At 33.8% G+C, this 19,622-nt stretch overlaps 3 protein-coding genes and 1 long non-coding RNA gene across 6 annotated transcripts; 1 reads left to right on the plus strand and 3 right to left on the minus strand.

The window, feature by feature from the left end:
- On the minus strand, positions 1–2,422 carry LOC142227921 (nuclear envelope integral membrane protein-like). 2 transcript variants are annotated; one of them, XM_075298145.1, is made up of 4 exons: positions 2,125–2,422; positions 1,228–1,738; positions 703–1,168; positions 1–643 (listed from the first exon to the last, which is right to left on the minus strand). In XM_075298145.1, the coding sequence occupies exons 1-4, from the start codon at positions 2,243–2,245 to the stop codon at positions 71–73; spliced, it is 1,671 nt and encodes a 556-aa protein (XP_075154260.1). In that variant the 5' UTR covers positions 2,246–2,422; the 3' UTR covers positions 1–70. The 2 variants fall into 2 exon arrangements, with proteins under 2 accessions (XP_075154260.1, XP_075154261.1); XM_075298146.1 differs by having other exon boundaries at positions 2,317–2,421.
- A 1,565-nt stretch (positions 2,423–3,987) lies between these two features.
- On the minus strand, positions 3,988–5,873 carry LOC142229905 (p21-activated protein kinase-interacting protein 1-like). The gene is made up of 5 exons (XM_075300494.1): positions 5,714–5,873; positions 5,502–5,651; positions 4,915–5,427; positions 4,778–4,854; positions 3,988–4,715 (listed from the first exon to the last, which is right to left on the minus strand). Exons 1-5 carry the CDS (start codon positions 5,783–5,785, stop codon positions 4,139–4,141), a joined length of 1,389 nt encoding a protein of 462 aa, XP_075156609.1. The 5' UTR covers positions 5,786–5,873; the 3' UTR covers positions 3,988–4,138.
- A 7,356-nt stretch (positions 5,874–13,229) lies between these two features.
- On the minus strand, positions 13,230–18,167 carry LOC142232341 (serine/threonine-protein phosphatase 2B catalytic subunit 2-like). 2 transcript variants are annotated; one of them, XM_075303096.1, is made up of 2 exons: positions 17,861–18,167; positions 13,230–17,799 (listed from the first exon to the last, which is right to left on the minus strand). In XM_075303096.1, the coding sequence occupies exon 2, from the start codon at positions 17,775–17,777 to the stop codon at positions 16,125–16,127; it is 1,653 nt and encodes a 550-aa protein (XP_075159211.1). In that variant the 5' UTR covers positions 17,778–17,799; positions 17,861–18,167; the 3' UTR covers positions 13,230–16,124. The 2 variants fall into 2 exon arrangements, with proteins under 2 accessions (XP_075159211.1, XP_075159210.1); XM_075303095.1 differs by having other exon boundaries at positions 17,854–18,167.
- A 450-nt stretch (positions 18,168–18,617) lies between these two features.
- LOC142232342 (uncharacterized) lies at positions 18,618–19,256 on the plus strand. Its single transcript, XR_012721099.1, has 3 exons — positions 18,618–18,774; positions 18,878–18,986; positions 19,054–19,256. It is a non-coding gene; the product is annotated as an uncharacterized LOC142232342 (long non-coding RNA).
- Positions 19,257–19,622: the final 366 nt, after the last annotated feature.

The raw sequence follows: 19,622 nt of genomic DNA on the forward strand, positions 1-19,622 counted from the left end.
TAAAAATTGACGATGGCTTTTATTATTTTATTAACATTTTTTAAAGTTTAAAATTAAATAAAATTTCATATTACTGGCTTTCACTTCCATCGCTTTCTGTTTTTTGAATTTTTATTTTTGGATTGCTAGAGTGAGTGCTTTTAGCCGACGAAACCATCATGGAGGCTCTGGAAGGGACACTGCGTTGAACACTACTCGAACGTTGAAAAGGAGACGGCGATGATGTACTACGACGACACTTGACAAATAATTCAGAGGTAGAGGAGGCCGCAGTAAGACGGCGTGATTGGGCTGGAATAAGCTTATTTTGATGTGACATAGGAGTGCAATCAGTACTGTCGCCATCAATATCAGTTTCTATACCGACTACAGGAGTTGAACGATGATAAATTGGGGTAACTTGTTGAGGAGTTAAAATAACAGGGCGTTTTTCGCTAAGCAAAAATGAACCGTCCGGTAGGGGATACAATTTTTGTTTGGACGCATTAATTTCATTGGAACTGCTATCAGAATCAGTTTGGTTTTCATAGATATTATGGTTGGAATCATCAAATTGGCTAGCATCGTCATTTTGCATCTTGTTTCGAGAACCAGAAAATGTTCGCTGTAAACTATTAATGCTTGAACGTGGCTTGGATTTGATCTGCAAGTATGGGAAAGGGTTTAAACGGGTTATATTAAAACAAATATTTTCTCATTTACCTTCCACTCTTTTTGTAGAGGGCTATTTAGCTTCCATTCATTGCATTCATCTCTAAGGTCTTTTTTCATCTGTGCATTGAATTCTCGCCTGTCTTTTTTAATGGTTTTCGTTGACATTTTCTTGCCTCGAAAACGCATTATACCATTCAGAACTCGTGGGAAATAATACAAAATAATTGTTAAAATGCATACTGATACTATGGCTTCCTTAAAGTTGCTGGAAAAATAAATTAATGCCAAAGACATTAATTGCAATAACCACTTGATGATATTTTTCGATCTCCTATTCTTTGGCGGACCCCAACGATAACACAATAAAAATGATATTAGACCAGTAATTATAATGTACCAGCATACATAGTTACGATATGTCATCATTATCATTTGCAAGTTGTCCCACAACATACGTATGACATAAATACCAACTGTCCAGCCACCAATCAAAACTCCATACATCATGGCACGCCTGAAATTGTAATGAATGTAATTGGAAGTAAATATTTTAAATTTAAAACTCCTACAGACCTCGGCATTAATTTCCCCGATAGCCATATGAGGAATAGAAACGAGGAGCAAATACCAAAAACTATTCCAGTAATATAGAAAAATATCGAGTTTGTACTCAAGATGCCAGCAAACATAAAAATCATAAATCCACACAATAGCATTATCGATCGGACATAATCGAATCTCTGCTGCAGCAAATGAACTCTGTAGTTCTGTACTGCCGCCGATTCTATACCAATGCATTGTTGTCCAAAGGGGGAAAGTGAAAGGCGCGAACGTTTCTGATTAAACAAGTTAAAATTGAACAAGGACCTGTGATCGTGGTAGTGTTCTTCAACTTCTTGAGGTGTAGTGCCATCGTACTGGGTATAATCGTCGCCTTCGATTTCTAAAACGAACTCAATTGTTTCCAAAAGACGAGCCAGCGTCTTTGGTTCTCCACCATAACAAAAGGTATTCAAATGTTTTTCGAAAAATCCACGTTTTGTAGGTTTGATATTGTAAGTAGAATTGGCTTCCATAAAATGCACTAAAAAAATAAATAAACTTGATCATCGAGAGTCATGCAGGAACAAATTTACTTCATCACAAGTTGTTAGAATTCTTCTTTTTTTAATTTTTGCAGGCATTTTACAGACAAAATTAAAAATAAAAATTTTATTGGAATTGAAAATTGGTAATTTTAAATTTTTGGCTAAACCGATCCCAAGTTATGCGCGTGGCGGGGCTTCGATTTCCCCCATAAACGGCGTTTAAGCAGCGCATGTTATTTTTTAATTTTTTAAGTTTCGTTCAATTTTTGGCCAGGACATAGGGCCAAAAATTGAACGAAATCGACAACTTGTGCTAAATTAGCTATAAGCCGACATTTATATGTTTACAAGACAAAGTGACGAAAAGCTGCTAGATAAATACCTTTAAATTTATTTGGGGTTATCGATTGATTAGCTTCCATCTCACTGCCTAATGAGATAATAGGAAGCACTAAAACCAATAAAATCCATAGTGAATAATTGGTGAACATATTCATTGTCATCTTCTCCACAGAAAAGAATGTAGAACTATCTTTTGCCAGTCGAATACTATACTTCCGTAGTACACTAATACCTTATGTGCATTAATCCAATCCCAACTGATTTCAATATACGGGGACGCATTCTTCTTCTTGCATGCTTCCTGTCACTTTTTACTGCTCCTGTTCACCCACACCACCGTCCCTCTTACCGAGGTACGATGATTGATGCGGTGTAGTTGCTGAATCAAGATTTAAAAATGTTTCACATAATGTAACTGTAAATTTCCAATACAATAACCCAATAAGCACAAGGGCGAACATTTTTCAAACGCAACATCATTTCATTTTCAGGAAATAAATTCAGTTGGGCTTGCAAATTGCTTGTATTCAACACATTATCTAATATTTTGCCAATTGTTTTGGAACTACTAAACTGTTAACGAAATCTAATTTATAATTAATTGCACTACACCCAAAGAAATTTGTTAGTAGGGACAGCAGAAAAGTCTGCTAAACCAGCAGAAAAGGAAGAGCAGTCACTGTTTGCTGAAATAGCAAACATTACCTACTATTTTTGAAGCTAGATTACACTAAAACATGTTTTATTTTGGCAAAAATATAACAGCAGACATCGACTGCTGTTTTTAGCAGACTTTTTTCTATGAGTGTAGTGTACAAAATAATTTTGATGAGATGTATTTTGATCTGCTGAATTCGAAAAAAAATTATATGGAACAGTTTTTGAGATATCCCGTTATTTTTAGTTTTTCCCACTTTTTTCACTAAACAAATTATATCTCGAGTTAGAAATGTCCGATTATATTTTTTGAACCACTTAACATATCACACATCCAATTGTACACAATTATTCGTCATCTCAATATCTTTCATTTGAGTGCCAACATATAATCGGACATTTAGTGAAAACCCTAACCCATTATACACAAGTACTATGTTTTAGTCTTCTATGAAGTAATTAAATTAAAAAAGCAAAAATATAGATATGAAATATATGGAGACAATTACATAATTATGAAATATTTTTAATACTTGGATAGGATTGATTATATCTTTTGAAATAGTATCACAGCTCAAAATTTCATCGTATACGATTCTGACAAAAATTCAAAAGATGTGAAATTTTGATGGGACATCCAAATATTCTCATATACTTCTCAATCACTTTAAACTAATTTTTAAATATTCCGATTTAATTTTATAGACTTTTAATGACTCTATCGATAAAGTTCCTTAATCGTCTTTGTCCATAAAGCTGGAATAATAACACTAGTTTACACTGAAAATGTACATATGATGAGAGGTGACAGTTTTTGAGATATCCCGTTATTTTTAGTTTTTGGCTCTTTTTTTCACTAAAAACAAATTATATCTCGAGTTAGAAGTATGGTTAGCTAACCAAGTTTTAACACGTACAACGAGCCTACAGACACACACGTCAGTTAAGAACTTAACTGCTAGAAAACTTCAGCTAAAATTAAGCGACATCGAAAATAACTTTTTTTCATTAACTGACCGTTCAAGACGAATGGAGCTACATGAAAATAGCCGTAAAAATATTTTGATTTAATAGTGTATCTATTTTTATGTTCTGAAGAGTTATTAAATGAAGCGCAAACATTTCCAGTGTTGGCCATTCGAAAATAATTTCAGAATGTGCTGAGTGTAAGCCGATTTCAACTCAACTTGAATTTATGAAAAAGCATTGCCCTGTTTTTTATTTGGGTTGAAATAAATGCAACAAGTTTTAAATAAATACGAAGATGCATGCATTTATTATTAATTGTATATATTAATATTACTTTTAATAGTAATACCATTAACTTTTCCATTCAATTTTATTGTTTCTAATTTTAAAACTAAAGCTTTAAAAAAAATGAAAATTAAACCATTTTTTTATTTTTTACTTTTTTGTTTATTGTTTTTCTTCTTTTGTGGACCTTGATGCTGCTTTTCAATATTTTTTTCTACTTTGTCCACCTTTTGTTTTTTGTTCGCATTTTCTTTAATTTTCATCAATTGTAATTTATGTTTGCGTGATTTGGGTAGTCGCACTACAGGTTCAATGTTTTGTTCATCTTCTTCGCTGTCACTTGTTTCAGAATCACTTGCGGGATCATTGGCTTCGTTCTCATCGCTGTTCTCATCACTTTCCTGCGACAAATTGTCTTCCTCGTTGTCACTGTCACTGTCACTGTTCCCTTCTTCACTACTACCGTTGTTTTGTGTATCATCTTCATCATCGTCATATTCTATTGTGACGACACCTCGGGGAGGTTGTTTAGGTTTCGATGTGGAAGCTGATTTAATATCCTTTACTTCTTCAATTGTGCTGCTGATTACATAATCTTTCCCAAATTGTTCCAAATCCAGTAAACTCATGCATGTAGGACGACAGCCAATATTGGTTGATGCGATTTCCTTTATTTTACATTTATTTTCAAGAATTTGCCAAAGTTTTATTTCTCCAGAACTAGAAGTTGTTGATATATTAAATTAAATAGAATAATTAGCATCATTTATAACTAATCTCACCTCCCAGATGTTACTAAGGTGTTTTTAAAAACTTTCATAACTTTTACTCGGCAATTATGTGCAGCAATTTCATTATCCTAGGAATGAAATATAAATTTTTCCGAAATAAACATTTGTAGAAATAGAAAATAACCCACCTTGTCACTTTCACTGTCCACTGTAAGCCATAAAATATTACCATCTTCTTGTCCAACTAAGCAGGCATTGTCTGATATCCAACATATGCATATTGGTTTTGACTTTGTTTTCTGTGTCCGCACAACATCGGCTGTTTTTATTGACCAAAACTCAACAACTCGTTGACCACTTAATGTGAAGTAATCACCAGTCGGGGACCAAGTAAGACAGTCTGGTAATGAACCCAGTGTATTACGACTTTTTAGATTTGTTTTATATGCAACACGTCCTTTTACTAAATTCCATGTCCTTAAGACTAAATCCGAACCCAATGAAAGAGCCAGTTTACCACTAGGATGACAGCTAACATGTGTAACAGGTGAACCGCTATGAGCTTTTTTCCATGTTGCATCAGTAAACCAAGTTTTTAAGCGTGTTGCTATAAGACGACCATCATCTGCGGCAGATAGTAAATGGGTTCCGTCTGGTGTAAAAGCCAACGAATTGATGGTACCGTCATGAGACAGTAAAATCTGGGTACGAAATATTTGGAAATATTGAGTTTCGTTATCAAAATTACAGTAAAATAACGTTTTCTATATAATACTTGGGCTTGTTTTCGCGTACTCATATCGTAAATAAATATACGATCATCTGTTGCTCCCGTCGCAATCCATTGGTCTTTGACAGCAACACATCTTATTGAACCAGAATGAGATCTGTCCGCAAATGACTGAACTAAAGAGGGTTTGTCATTCTTCGAAAAAGCGATTAATTCCAGTATAAGTTAGATTCCTTTATATTTGTAAATGGTCCTACCTTTATTTCGACTTTGTAGCCAAGTAAAAACTCCTCGTATGTGCCAATAATGATTTCAATATTGGTATTCATTACAAAACTGATATTCTCCTTCTAAATTGGCCCCGTTAATTCTTCTGATTATTAATCAAATCAATGCACAACTAGCACGTGTGAATGTTTACATTAAGATTAGCGTTGCCGTCCTTAGCATTTTAAAGTATTTGCTTTATGGGGAGGTCACACTTTACGCTTGGTTGTTATGTTTGCAAATATTAGCTCCGTTCGAGCACCCGATAATTTTATTTATTACAAATTTCCACTTTTACCCCATAGACTCTATACTAGATAGACGATCCATCGGTGTCAAACGATGTGTGGCAGTTCCAAATATTAAGATTACGAAGAAAACAAGAGCACTGGACGGCGCATAATAAAGCGATATTTTTCCAGACATGCCGCCTAGATAGACGCTAAAATCGTCATTTTTCACGATTACTTTTCTTTAATAATCCATTTTAAGAAATACAAACTTTGTGAAAATTTGCTTTGGGATATTCCCCATCAAGTTATAATGCAATCTGCAACAAATATGTATAATTTTATAACTTTTTTACTGCTTTAGTTTTCACTTTAGTGAAAATTAGCGGCTAAACTCGAACTTAATACTCACCTTTAGTGAAAATTAGCGGCTAAACTCGAACTTAATACTCACCTTAACTCAACAAAATTTCTTTATTAAGTTGAGTATTAAGTTCGAGTTTAGCCGCTAAAAACGTCATTTTTTCACGATTACTTTTCTTTAATAATCCATTTTAAGGAATACAAACTTTGGGCTTTTCCCCATCAAGTTATAATGAAATTTGCAACAAATATGTATAATTTTCACTTTAGCGATTTTAGCGGCTAAACTCGAACTTAATACTCACCTTTAATGTAAAATATTATGTTCAATGGGATTTTAGTCGTATAAATGTTATACAAAGATTTCATAATCTCTGAAAGCCGGACGGACATCAACCAAAATAAAGCCAACTGGGAAGGCTTCAGAAAATATAAAGATCACCACTTCAGTGAGCTCCCGCCCCTCCCACGATTATGTTACTCAGAGGGAGCTCCGGGGCTTCATACCCGCTGGTAGGTGAGGCCCAACTTCCCAGCAGAAGCGGCGGGACTCGCAGACGAGAGTGATGAGCGCCGTCGTGCTAATCCTGATGATCCTAGAATCAGGGAACTGAATCTAGAAATTAATAAGACAGTCGACGAGCACAAGCGGAACACGGGGTTAGAGCCCCTGAAGCAATGTAACCTAGGCACCACAGGTAAGTTGTGGTCAACACTGAGAGCCCTCAGATGATGGGATTTCGGTCGCTTTAGGCGGCGTGACTGACCCGAAGAGATGCGCCAGATATCTCGACATTTTGTCGCGCATTCCGAGAGTGATAGGGCGAAAAGGAGAGCCACTCGTCGCATTCGTGGTCTCCGAGCCGACGATATACTACAATTTACCATTGCTAAAGTTACCAATGTCATCAACAGCGCGAAATCATCCAAGGCGCTGAGCACCGACGGAATTTCTATGATAATGCCAAAGCATCTGGGAACACTGGGAGTCGAGTACCTGACCAGACTACTCGATTGTTCCCCAAGGTGAGGTGATATCTCCGGCACTGTTCAGGCGGATGATTCGATCGAATAAACGACTAAATTGTTAATCTTACCAGTTATTTCACTGCTAGAAATTTGAGGATATCTGCCACCAAAACCTCAACGGCACTATTCACTTCATGGACGGTGGAAGTACGCAGGCAGTTGAATGTATAGTCGATGGCGAAATAATTCCGACCGTAAATGACCCCAAGATTCGACAGCCTTTTTTAAGTCGTCTACCCATGTCACTGCAATTTGTAGTAAGGAACAAAGTCCTCAAGTCGATTGACTTGAGTTGCGGACAAAGAAACCTTGTTGACTACGTATAAGGCAATTGGCCGGTCAGTGCATACACAATTTAATCAAACGACACGCAGTGGAATAACATATACCCTGCCAGCATTTCAAAGTTCCATTTCATCCTCATAGCTACCACAGACTCGAAAGTGACACTACAACAATCGCTAAATTTGATGGGGAAGGGTACCAAAATGTACATGAAAGTATTTTGCCATCACCCTGCCAGCATTTCAAAGTTCCATTTCATCTTCATCGCTACCACAGACTCGTAAATGTCACTACAACCATCCTACTGTGATGGGGGGCAGCATATCATAAAGTACAAAATGTACTTCATACATGTATTTTGCCATCACTACTTTTACAAAAGCCATTTTATTTTTTGTGAAACGCCAAGCGCAACCAGCTTGTTATATTTTATTTAAATAAAAACGAAAATAAAGTTCTGAAAACATAGATTTTACGCTTAAAATTGTGAAAGGTATATTGGTGAACAATTTTTGATTTTCCAAATGGAATAAAGTGATTGTTTTTCAAATATTTTACAGACACGCGCCTCCATCGAATAAAAACACTGGCTGATAGACGCTGCAACATGTAACTCGCTACTTGTAACTCTACATCATCATTAATGCAAAAAAATATGTTAAATGTGATGTGATAGTGGTATAAATGTTATATTTTTAAGAATTTGTAAATGATTAATCAAATAAATAAATATCTAAACAAACGTGTTTTACTCGACCACAATGATTCTTTTACCACTATCTTAAAATGTGCTTTTTCTGATTGTTTGGAGGGTCTCTTATTGGCGTCGTTCTAAATTGATCTATAAAGGCACCTAATAATTGCACTCATGCGAAACCTTTTTGTAGTAACTTGGCGTGGTACAACTTCTCAATAGTGACGGCGCTTTTCCGACGAGTTTTTGATATCGTATATGATTGTTTTCGACGTACTGGGGATTCTCAGAAGCGCCCCCAAATTCAAAAAATGTTGGCAGGGCACTATCGTTACAAGAGTCATTTTATATTTTGTGAAACGTCAAGCGCAATTAGCTTATTATAATTTATTTAAATAAAAAACGAAAATTAAGTACTGAAAACATAGTTATTACGCTTAAAATTGTGAAAGGTAGTGGCGAGCAATTTTCCAAATGGAATAAAGAGATAGTATTTAAGATATTTTTCCAGACACGCTGCCCTCATCTAGAATAAACACACTGATTGATAGACGCTGCAACATGTAACTTTCTTCTTGTAATTCAACATCCTTCTTTTATAAATGGAAAAAATTATGTTAAATGTGATAGTCGTATAAATGTTATATTTATAAGAATTTATATGTTTACTCAAATTAATAAACATCTAAACAATAGTGTTTTACTTGACTACAATGTTTCTTTTACAACTATCTTAAAATGCATTTTTTCTCATAGTTTGAAGGGGCTCTTATTGGCGTCGTTCTAAATTTGTCTAAAAAAGACACCTAATAATTGCACTCATGCGATACTTTTTTGTAGTAACTTGGCGTGATACAACTTCTCAATAGTGACGGCAATTTTGCGAGGAGTTTTGGATATCGTATACGACTGTTTTCGACGTGGTGGGAATTCTAAGAAGCGCCGTCAAATTCAAAAAATGTTGGCAGGGTATAGGCCTGTCAGAATGCTGCCCTTAGAACTGCGACGGGTTGGCTGCGCTGTACACCCCTGGATCATCTTCATGCGGAAACAAAGATCATCCCAGTGCATAGACACAACTACACAACTACATGTTGTCTAAGCAGTCCTCCTGGCGTGCTATCGCAGTAGCCATCCAAATCACGATCTTGTGGATAGGCAACCACCAAAAACTTAACACTTTCTTCCATTTTAGTTAAAAACATTCCTTGAAATTTGATATAAAGATTAACCCGGTTTATCTGAAATAGAACATTTTGTTTGCATACTTTTAGGCGGAACAATTGCACGCTGTGAATATTATGACACGAATGTAGTATTCGACTGGAAAACTCGAATATTTGTTAAAACACCGATAATATCTGTAATCATAACTGTATTATGTATAAAATGTACAGTGCACAGAAACGTAATTAAAGTGGCACAACGGTCCATTGTGAATGACCATAAGAACGAGGTTTCGAAAAGTGTCTAGAATGTTATTTGAATACTATTATAGTGAAAAATAATAAATACTACCTGGGATTTTTCAAAAATATGACAAAACGTCTAGCCTAAAATTTTAGACATTTTTTTACGTAAACAAATACTCTCAATATATATACCAACCTTCCACATCAAACGATTCTAACAAACTTAACACTTCCATTTTCACAGCTTTAAAAACGAAATGCCGTAATTTTCCTATTTATTAATCATTCAATTTATATTGTATTTTTCGAATTGATATTTTCGATTTTTATTGAAATATAATATTTATATCTTAATATTTATCAATTTTTATTTTCAACTCTTTTTCGATCTCCTTCAAAAATTTGATTTAAAGCATTTACGTTAAAGAACTTGAAAGTTTTTAATATGGCTTAGGTTCGTCTGTTTTTTAGCAATTCTTACCATATATGTACTTTAAGTAATTCATAAAATTTTATTACATTTTCTTATCGCACTAGTTTGATTGGAAAAAGTTTGTATTTTTCGGATTTTAAATTTTCATAATATGATTTGATGTTATTCAATGAATTTCGAGATTGTGTTTTATCAATATATTGTTTTTGCTTTTGTAGCTATCATATCTACTTTTCTCTTCAAATACATTATCGAAATTAATCAATATCATTTCTGTCGATTTTTTCAGATCTCTGTTTGCCAATATATATTTGTGTGTATGTATGTATGTATATATCTTTGTTGATATTAGAAGGTCGTGCTTTAAAACCTAGAGCGAGTTGTTTCAATTACTTTCAACATTGTTTTTGTTTCGTTTTGTTTACTTTCATTTATTTACGTTTTCGCAAGACTTATTAAGAGTAAGATTAGTTTTTATATATATTTCTGCTTTAAAAATATTGACTTAGTTAAATAAAATTATAACTAAACTAATTAACTATATGACACTTAAACCCTTATATAAAATATATGTATGTATATAGTATCCAAGTAACAAGGAAATGACTGTTTTAGAAGTGCGTATGTTAAGTCAGGGGCTAATTATTATATGCAAGATCTATTTTTAAAAAATACAATAAAAATAATGTGCTACATGGCATTTTTATATAACTTTTCCAAAATATTGCATAGTAAAATTAATAAAACGTATAAAAGATTGCAATAGTTTGGCTTCATTTTCATGGAGGGACTATAGTTAATGAATGTCTTAACAACAAATCCTTCTAAAACAGCCAAACATGTTTAACAAACAATGAATTTAATCAAAAAGAAAATAAATCTTACCGATTTTACAAATATTTATTAATTTTCGTATATAATTCTACTTAAAAAATACAATTTTGAAGAAAATCCTTAACAACACATCATAATATTGTAAAAATTGAAATTTATATTTGTTATAAGGCATATATGTTTGTTTTGTTTGATGTCATATCTAAAAAACAGCGTGCAATGATAACATAATCTCAATTACAATGGTTTCTTAAATCTTTTTGTATTCCTCCTTATATATTTTGTAGTTCTTAATACAATTTTGTTTTTATATCGTATGTATATATATATTTGTAGTTTTATATAGAATTCAATGAAATTTAAGTAAAATCTTTTGTATGTATATGTAAATGTTGTATATTGTAATTATATAGTTTTCGTTTTATATTTATTTGTATTTTGAATTGCTTTAAAAAGTATGCCTTTTTCTTTTCATTCTTTCATAGTTCATTCTTGGTTGTTAATACATACCATTTCTTATTATGTATGTTTTTTGCTGAAGTTGTGATGGACTATTAAAATATGAAACACTTTTATATAATATTTTGATTTGAGTGTCTGTTTAGTTGTTTTATTTATTTCGATCTTTTTTCAATATTGCATGACTAATTAAAAGGCGGTTAAATTACAAAAAAGAATTTCATTGGTATTATTGTGATAAGTTGAGAAAATCAAGACAATGGAACAAGCGTTTAATCTCTCTTTTCAATGAGTGTTGCTGTATTCTATGTTTAGCTCAATGACAAGAGACCTCTTTAAATTGACGGGACCAAACTTCGTCGCACATTTCGGTGAAACCGCCTTGAAAATATTTGAAACGCTGCATTACCACCGCTGAAATAGTTATTGGTGCTCGCTCAAAACTGGGATTGAGTCCAGTACCCTTTGTATGCAAAGAATAATTAGAAATTCAATTTTGGTTCTTGAAAATATGTTAGGTAATAATTTGAAGTCTATAAAAATGTTTCGGCAGACCAATGATTTTTTCGAGTTTTTTTCTATGAGTGTAATTCTGAAGGGAAATTAATCTTCAACGTACACAAATTTGATTCAATCACAAAATTAATTGATCCAATTAGTTTTTTAATAGAAATGACTTCAATCACAGTAATGATAGTATCAATTAAAAAAATTAATTGAAAGTCAATTAAAAAATTAATTGATACTATTCATTTTTGTGATTGATTGTTTTTGAATCAATTACATTTTTAATTGAATATTTTTTTTAAACTCAATTAAAATTTAAATTAGAAAAATGTTCGTGAAATTTTTTTCTGCGTAGGGAATCGCAAAGCAGATGAGGCTGGAAATCTATGTTATATTGGAAATCTATGTTAGTTCATACTGTGTAGGAATGCCTTCAGGTTGGCGAATGACCTTTGAAGCGGGCAATATTGTGGCGAATCCGATCTTTGACAGGAAGCTTATATAACAATGATTCGCGAACATAGACTCTTGGGAAACACGATGCTAAAATTTCAGCGCAAATGAATCCAAACGAAGTTTTAGTTATGCCCAGAATAAGTTTTTGTTACCTTTACAAAATATTTGGAACAAAGCATCGTGCATAAATTGTCTTACCATTGCAAAGTTTTACACGCAATAATCTTAGATGACTATTTTGGTCATCGTCAGCAAATGAGTTAGCAATCGTAGGAACATGTAAATTAATTTCGCCAAGATGGAAATTAAAGTCCGACCATGGTTGCAAAAGAAATCTATTTAAGTTCTCGATATATGTGTTATAGCTAACGATATCTTTGATAACGGCTAGTTGTGTGATAGGAGATTTTTCAGATAGCCAGGTTAAAGTACAACGACATCTGCTTTGATTATTACTGTGGACAACTGAATAAATTGTCAATTTCAGCCAAGCAGAATTATATATTTATCAGATTAATTCAACGACAGTAAAGGAATTTTTTATAAATATTTTATGTGTCTAAGTAAGCCTGAATTACCTTCGATACAATAAAATCAAAATGGAAAGCATATCCAAGCTACTTAACAAAATTTTGATCCGATCAGCTATTTTATTGATAAAAAAGAATCTCCTTTATAACAAATGTATGTTATATCAAAAACTCATTAGAAGGTAAAAACGAATCTGTCTCTCGACATCGTACAAGTATTAATTGAAAATCCAATCTTTTTGTATGATTTTCTCAACTAAAAAAATAATGAATATTAATTTCATCTTTCTGGAATATTCCGCCTGATTTATTGAAATTGTATGCCTTAATGGAAACTGTAAGTTCTCTTATTTCTTATTTCTCTCAAAACATTAACAATTATAAATGCTCATTACTATATAAAATATTGAAAAAAAAAGAAAAACAATTTTGACAATTTGGTTGATAATATGTTCAACTAAAAAGTCTTTAGGTACAAATATTTATAATAAACTTAATATATAATACAACACTATACAGGAGAGTAGAAAAAATTAGATATTTTTATTTGATTTCCTTTTTCTCATGTATTAGAATATATATATAATTTTTAATAAATTGTTGTCTCATTGTTTTGTTTTTTTTAGTTTTATTTCTGGTTTTGTAAGGAACACAATAATCTACCAAAATACACATACATTATATTTATTTATATCTATATAAACCGGATATAGAGTAGATTGTACACAAAGGTACGGACATACTATATATCATTGAATTGTAATAATATTAGTAATTAATTAATTCATCACACATATAATAATAGTAATGATAATAAAGATAATTATAATAATGTATAGTTGTTATAGTATAAAGAATTGTTTAACAATTTGAGAGTAAAGCAAATGCATGATAGATTCGTTTAGAACGAAAAATAATTTCATTTTAATAAGTTGTAAAAGGAGAAAAAATAAAAACAATTTACCGTTTGTATATTTATATATCCGTTTGACGTATATGTGGGTATTAGGATTTCGGATGTGCATGTTTTTATTTATTACTCAAGGGATTTTTATACTACATTTAGCGATGAAATCAAATATAATAGGAAAATGGGAACTATTGCACTTTATTCAATTCTTTATTCGCTTTTAATACAAGAAATATTGGAATCAACTTTAAGGAATATTTTAAATACCGTTTAATTGAATGGAATGCCAATGACAAGCTTTTAAAGTGGATAGTCAACAATTTTTGTAGGGACCTGCCGAACGTAATAGCAAAGAAGTAAAAACTTATTTTTGATTCCTGACATGTGTGTGTGGCTCACCAATCTCGAGCAGAGTTTCATGATGTCGGGGTTAACCCCATTAAGATTATTTTACATTTTCGAATATGACAATTAAGACGCAATTACTCAAAAGTTTTTGAACCGATAATGCTCATGAAGGAGTTAACATATGGCTAATAAGAATTCACCTCTGTGTCTGATAGTCGGAGAGTGGCCTTCCACTTGAACTTTTATATTCCTATTTCTCTTTGTCGTGTACTAATACACACAAGCTAAAAGGGCACGTATATCGACGTCAGATAATTTCTCATAATGACAGTTTTTCTCATATAATTTATAAAATTTTTAAGTGCGACGCATTTTGTGTATTAACCGCAACTGAAAGGATAAGATCAATGAAACTGTCATTTGCTTAGTTGATGTAGATGCAAATTAAACATTTATATAACCTACAGTATGTAAAACCTCCTTAGAAATCGTATGCAATAAGGAGTTGTCTTATCACTGAAATAAAAATGTGACAGGATGGTTTCGAAAAACTTTTGTGTTTCCAGGAACCCAATTCATTGAGTTTGTGACATATCGTTTGGCATTGTCCGTGTATATGCGATTATTCTCCTTGGTAAATGAATTGTTTCATTTCGTCATTTCCATGTTAACCATTTCTAATCATTTACTCTCTCCATAATCTAACAGCATATGTCACAAATAGGATAGCTGAAGAATATGTTAGACTGTGGAACGAGTGTGGTAGACTTAAATCAATCCATCAAAACGTTGGCAGAATATCGCCTCCATGATGAATGTTAAAGATAACTCAATTCAAGTTTAAGTCGAGGCCAAACTCATAGTCTTAATAATTGATAAAAATTTTAGAAAACCAGCTCTGTGGAAAATATGGAAATAACTGGTATTTCATTCTGGGCTAGTTTTATCAGGTTAAACATTTTCGAAAAAATATATGGCTAAGCAATTGAGCAAATTAAAACGATTTCATTGGCCTCTCTCTCCGAACACCTGATTTGACATCGTTGAATTTCTTTTGTGCAATAAAGAAACAACGAGTTGAAAGATGAAACAATTCGTTCCAAGAAAATAAAATTTCAAGTATATACCAGAGTTTTTTAAAATATGGGCCATCATGGTGCCGAGAACATATTTTTAAATAAAAAAATGTAATTGTAATTGTCTGCAAAAATACGAGTTGTTTATCGCTTTGGCTACTAAAGGAGACATGATAAAAAGGCAAATTTTCTTAAATACACCACAGTTTCTGTTAAAAGTTCGAACTAATAGCAATTGATAAATTTGATATTAGTATCCTAATGACGAATTTTAAACCTTTTCACAATCGTTTATGCATTTCAACGACCAATGCCAAATATATATTATATTGCAAAATTGACTAGGACGTGCCCATAAATAAAAACAATGCGATCATACTACTGGTTACAGTCCAGCATTAAAAAGAATTTAGTAGTTTTCGTTAACTTCAGACATTGACCACTTGGTAATTCGATATTAGAAACTGAACTTATCTATCCTAAAACAAGTCCAATGCAAACATTCCAAGACTGACTTCTTAGAGCTATCGGGAAAACACCGATCAAATTTTAAATTTTAAGGTCTGCATCTATGTTATCACAAATAGGTATTACAAAAGTTCAATTGAAGACATTGGTAAAAAATAAAAAGCCGATTACTATCCATGAATATTATTTTGGGGACTTGTATATTTCTGGAGGAAGTTTTAAATGAAATATTAGAGAAAGATGCAAATTCTTGCATTTCTATAGATACTGTTTTGTTTTACTTTCAATCCCGAAAATGTATATCTGGTGTGTTTAAGTATGTCGTTAAATGTACTGTTTTCTTGGTATCTAATTATTGCTTAATGGCCTAATGATTACCACTATGGGAGACATTATTATTAGTACTACCTGTTCCTGTACTAGAATTTCCACCATGAATTTGATGCTGCTGTTCGTCAATAGTTGGCGTAGGTGGTTGATCACGGCGAGGAGGCATGCGTTCATTTACAGCATCCAAGCCTTTGGCTTCGGCAAATGAGGTGATTTTGTGGTTGGGGGAGAAACCCTGCATTGCATTCTTTAGTGACTGCTTTCCGCCAGAGAGTGCACCTAAAGGCAAAGCTCCAGTCGGTGTAAGACCCTTTAATTGCAATACAGATTCTGATTCCTCACGTAATACAGAGAATACTCGAGCCATTTTGCCAATTGCTCGGATCTTATTGCGTATGACTTCTTTTCGAAGAGCAGCCTCATCATCCGAAAGAGGCTCTTCACTTTCTTCTGTCATCAATTCATCGTCGGAGCAAATGTTCAATACGTTTACCAACATTTCAGTCACCTTCTCACCAACAAACGGCAAAGACCAAGTAAATACATCCATGAAATTAGGAAGCCAATACGGATGAGGGGAGCAATTGAACTGGCGTATGTTCATGACATTATTCTCATATTTTAAAACAGCAGCTTTATTATTGTACACGTCCAAATAATTTGGTGCGGAGAAAATTGTGATCAGTGAGGGGAAGCCGGTGGTTTGACTCTTCCTATACATGCGATAACCAGCGTCTTGAGCCTCGTGCGCTCTTATTATTGACAAAAGGTTGTTATTTTGAAGAAAATCACAACAGGCCGCATAGCTATAAAAATATGAGCAACCTCGTACCGAGTTGTGGGTATAAAAGTCTGCATTCTTTTCATTGCCAAAGTCCTCCAGAGGATCCGACCAAAGCAAATCGCACATGGGACCAAAGGCGGGAGGTTCTTTAAAGCGATCTAATCTACGAATGTCATCTAATTCATGTATTTCTGGGGATAGACCACCGTGTACGCACAGGAATTGTTGATTCATTAATGCCGCCAAAGGTAGACAATCAAAAGCGTCCATACACGTGTCATATACCCGTTCCGAGTACTTTATTTTACACTCCTGCTTGAAAGTAAAGTATTCGGTAAGATGACGACATTCGTGATTGCCACGCAATAGAAATAGTGTATTAGGATACGTTATCTTCAGAGACCATAAATAGAGGACACATTCAATGCTGAAGTATCCTCGGTCTACATAATCGCCCAAAAAGAGGTATTTCGTGGTGGCAGGAGAACCGCCTACCTCGAAGAGCTTCATCAGATCATAGAACTGGCCGTGTATGTCTCCACACACTGTCACCGGAGCCTCTATATCGATCATGGTCTTCTCCTGTCGCAACAAAGCGGCCCCTTCTTGAATTATTCGCAGTGCTGGAGCTTCTTCAATGCGACCCTCTAAAATGAAATGTTGTTTCAACAACTCATGATTTGGTTTACCCGATCTAGGATCTGGAAACACTTCGGACATTGTTAGTTTATGACTTGGTGGAAATGGCACATTGTCTACAACGCGATCCGTCGTATTAGAAGTAGGTCCTAAGCTACTACGTGTGGGACTGTCGCCTGTGGGCGTTTGCTGGTCGGCACTTGTGGATCCAACCGGATTGTGCGATTGGTTGCCTTGTACTCCAGATGTTTGATTATTTGAAGACATGGTTCCTTTAATAACGATGGTCCTGCACGAAAACGCACAAATATAATCTAATTTTCTTTTTGTTAGACTAACACACCTCACACCTCTAACGTTGAACTTTTTCGACTCCACCACCTCAAGCAAGAAGAAAATTTAGTTTATTCTCTCCCTCTCTCTTTTTGGAGTAGTAACAGCAGTCAGCCAGCTATGTATTCACCGATTAACAATTTTTTCTGCAAATTAGTTTGTATAGTCACGTCCAGACTTTATTTCTTAATACGCAAACTTTCTAATAGTACACTAGCAATCAAATTGTTGCGAGTCCCGAGTCCACCTCCACTATATTTTTCTGTATTAATTCATTCTTATGAAGCACTCACAGCAGACTGATATCAGAGCTAAATTGCACCCGCACAGTAAAATTAGTCCCTCTGACCCAGGTGCGTATATTGGTCAATCACTTGCGGGGCGGAGGGGTTAGTTTAATTTCTTCTTTTTTCATAACTCACTCACAGCAGAAAGATAGCACACTTACATTTTCGCATTGTATACACCTTTATGACTACATAGGTCGTTCATGCTAAACAATTTGTTGTCTGTATTTCCAAGCTACTGCTATAGGACCCAATTAATGCGCTTTACAGACTATCATTTATTCCGGACGGAATGTCGGTGTTTGTTAAGAATCTTACAGTGTGTCGGATCGATACGACTTGTTGGCGATGACTAAATAATCTGTAAATGTATTATCGATCCCATAAACATGCAGCAGTATCGATTATGCCTTTGGACTTAACTTATATTGTGCACAATATATGGGATATGTTCGACACGAGCGCTGTCGTCCGGAATAACTGATACTCTGTAAAGCGCATAACACAAGTATTGAATGAACGGTTAAGTATAAAGGTCTGGTTATGCATCTAAAAATGTAAAGAAGCCGTATCATAACGACGACATATGATTTTTTGGCTATTATCTTAATTGAATAAACGTACCAACAAAAAATCAAGAACAGGTAGAAATGTTGCTTTTTACACTTCAAATTAATTTCATGAATATTATTAATTTCTCATCAATTTTAACCGAAAACGAGACGTAATTTTTTTTCTGAATCTTAGGAAACGTTTATGTTTTGCTAACGTTGGGTAATCATTTGTATTGGGTGACGGCTCACGAGCCGTTTTTGGATGCATGAAAACATAGATTTTACGCTTAAAATTGTGAAAGGTATATTGGTGAACAATTTTTGATTTTCCAAATGGAATAAAGTGATTGTTTTTCAAATATTTTACAGACACGCTGCCTCCATCGAATAAAAACACTGGCTGATAGACGCTGCAACATGTAACTCGCTACTTGTAACTCTACAGCATCATTAATGCAAAAAATTATGTTCAATGTGATGTGATAGTGGTATAAATGTTATATTTTTAAGAATTTGTAAATGATTAATCAAATTAATAAATATCTAAACAAACGTGTTTTACTCAACCACAATGATTCTTTTACCACTATCTTAAAATGTGCTTTTTCTGATTGTTTGGAGGGTCTCTTATTGGCGTCGTTCTAAATTGATCTATAAAGGCACCTAATAATTGCACTCATGCGAAACCTTTTTGTAGTAACTTGGCGTGGTACAACTTCTCAATAGTGACGGCGCTTTTCCGACGAGTTTTTGATATCGTATATGATTGTTTCGACGTACTGGGGATTCTCAGAAGCGCCCCCAAATTCAAAAAATGTTGGCAGGGTAGTTGTTCCGGAGGGAATGTTTGTCTTTGTAAAGAATATTATAGTGAGGCCAATCGATTCGAATTGTCGGCGATGAATAATGCGCCGTGAAGACTATAAGTTTATCCGGAC

Source organism: Haematobia irritans, chromosome 3 (genome assembly GCF_050003625.1).
Source record: "Haematobia irritans isolate KBUSLIRL chromosome 3, ASM5000362v1, whole genome shotgun sequence".
Taxonomy (NCBI): domain Eukaryota; kingdom Metazoa; phylum Arthropoda; class Insecta; order Diptera; family Muscidae; genus Haematobia; species Haematobia irritans.

Coding starts and splice junctions, on each gene's coding strand:
- LOC142227921 (XM_075298145.1), bottom strand. CDS start 2,245: ATGACAATGAATATGTTCACCAATTATTCACTATGGATTTTATTGGTT. Junction 1,169..1,227: donor TCGGGGAAATTAATGCCGAG/GTCTGTAGGAGT, acceptor TTACAATTTCAG/GCGTGCCATGATGTATGGAG. Junction 644..702: donor CTCTACAAAAAGAGTGGAAG/GTAAATGAGAAA, acceptor CCATACTTGCAG/ATCAAATCCAAGCCACGTTC.
- LOC142229905 (XM_075300494.1), bottom strand. CDS start 5,785: ATGAATACCAATATTGAAATCATTATTGGCACATACGAGGAGTTTTTA. Junction 4,855..4,914: donor TGGACAGTGAAAGTGACAAG/GTGGGTTATTTT, acceptor TTTCATTCCTAG/GATAATGAAATTGCTGCACA. Junction 4,716..4,777: donor ACCTTAGTAACATCTGGGAG/GTGAGATTAGTT, acceptor AACAACTTCTAG/TTCTGGAGAAATAAAACTTT.
- LOC142232341 (XM_075303096.1), bottom strand. CDS start 17,777: ATGTCTTCAAATAATCAAACATCTGGAGTACAAGGCAACCAATCGCAC.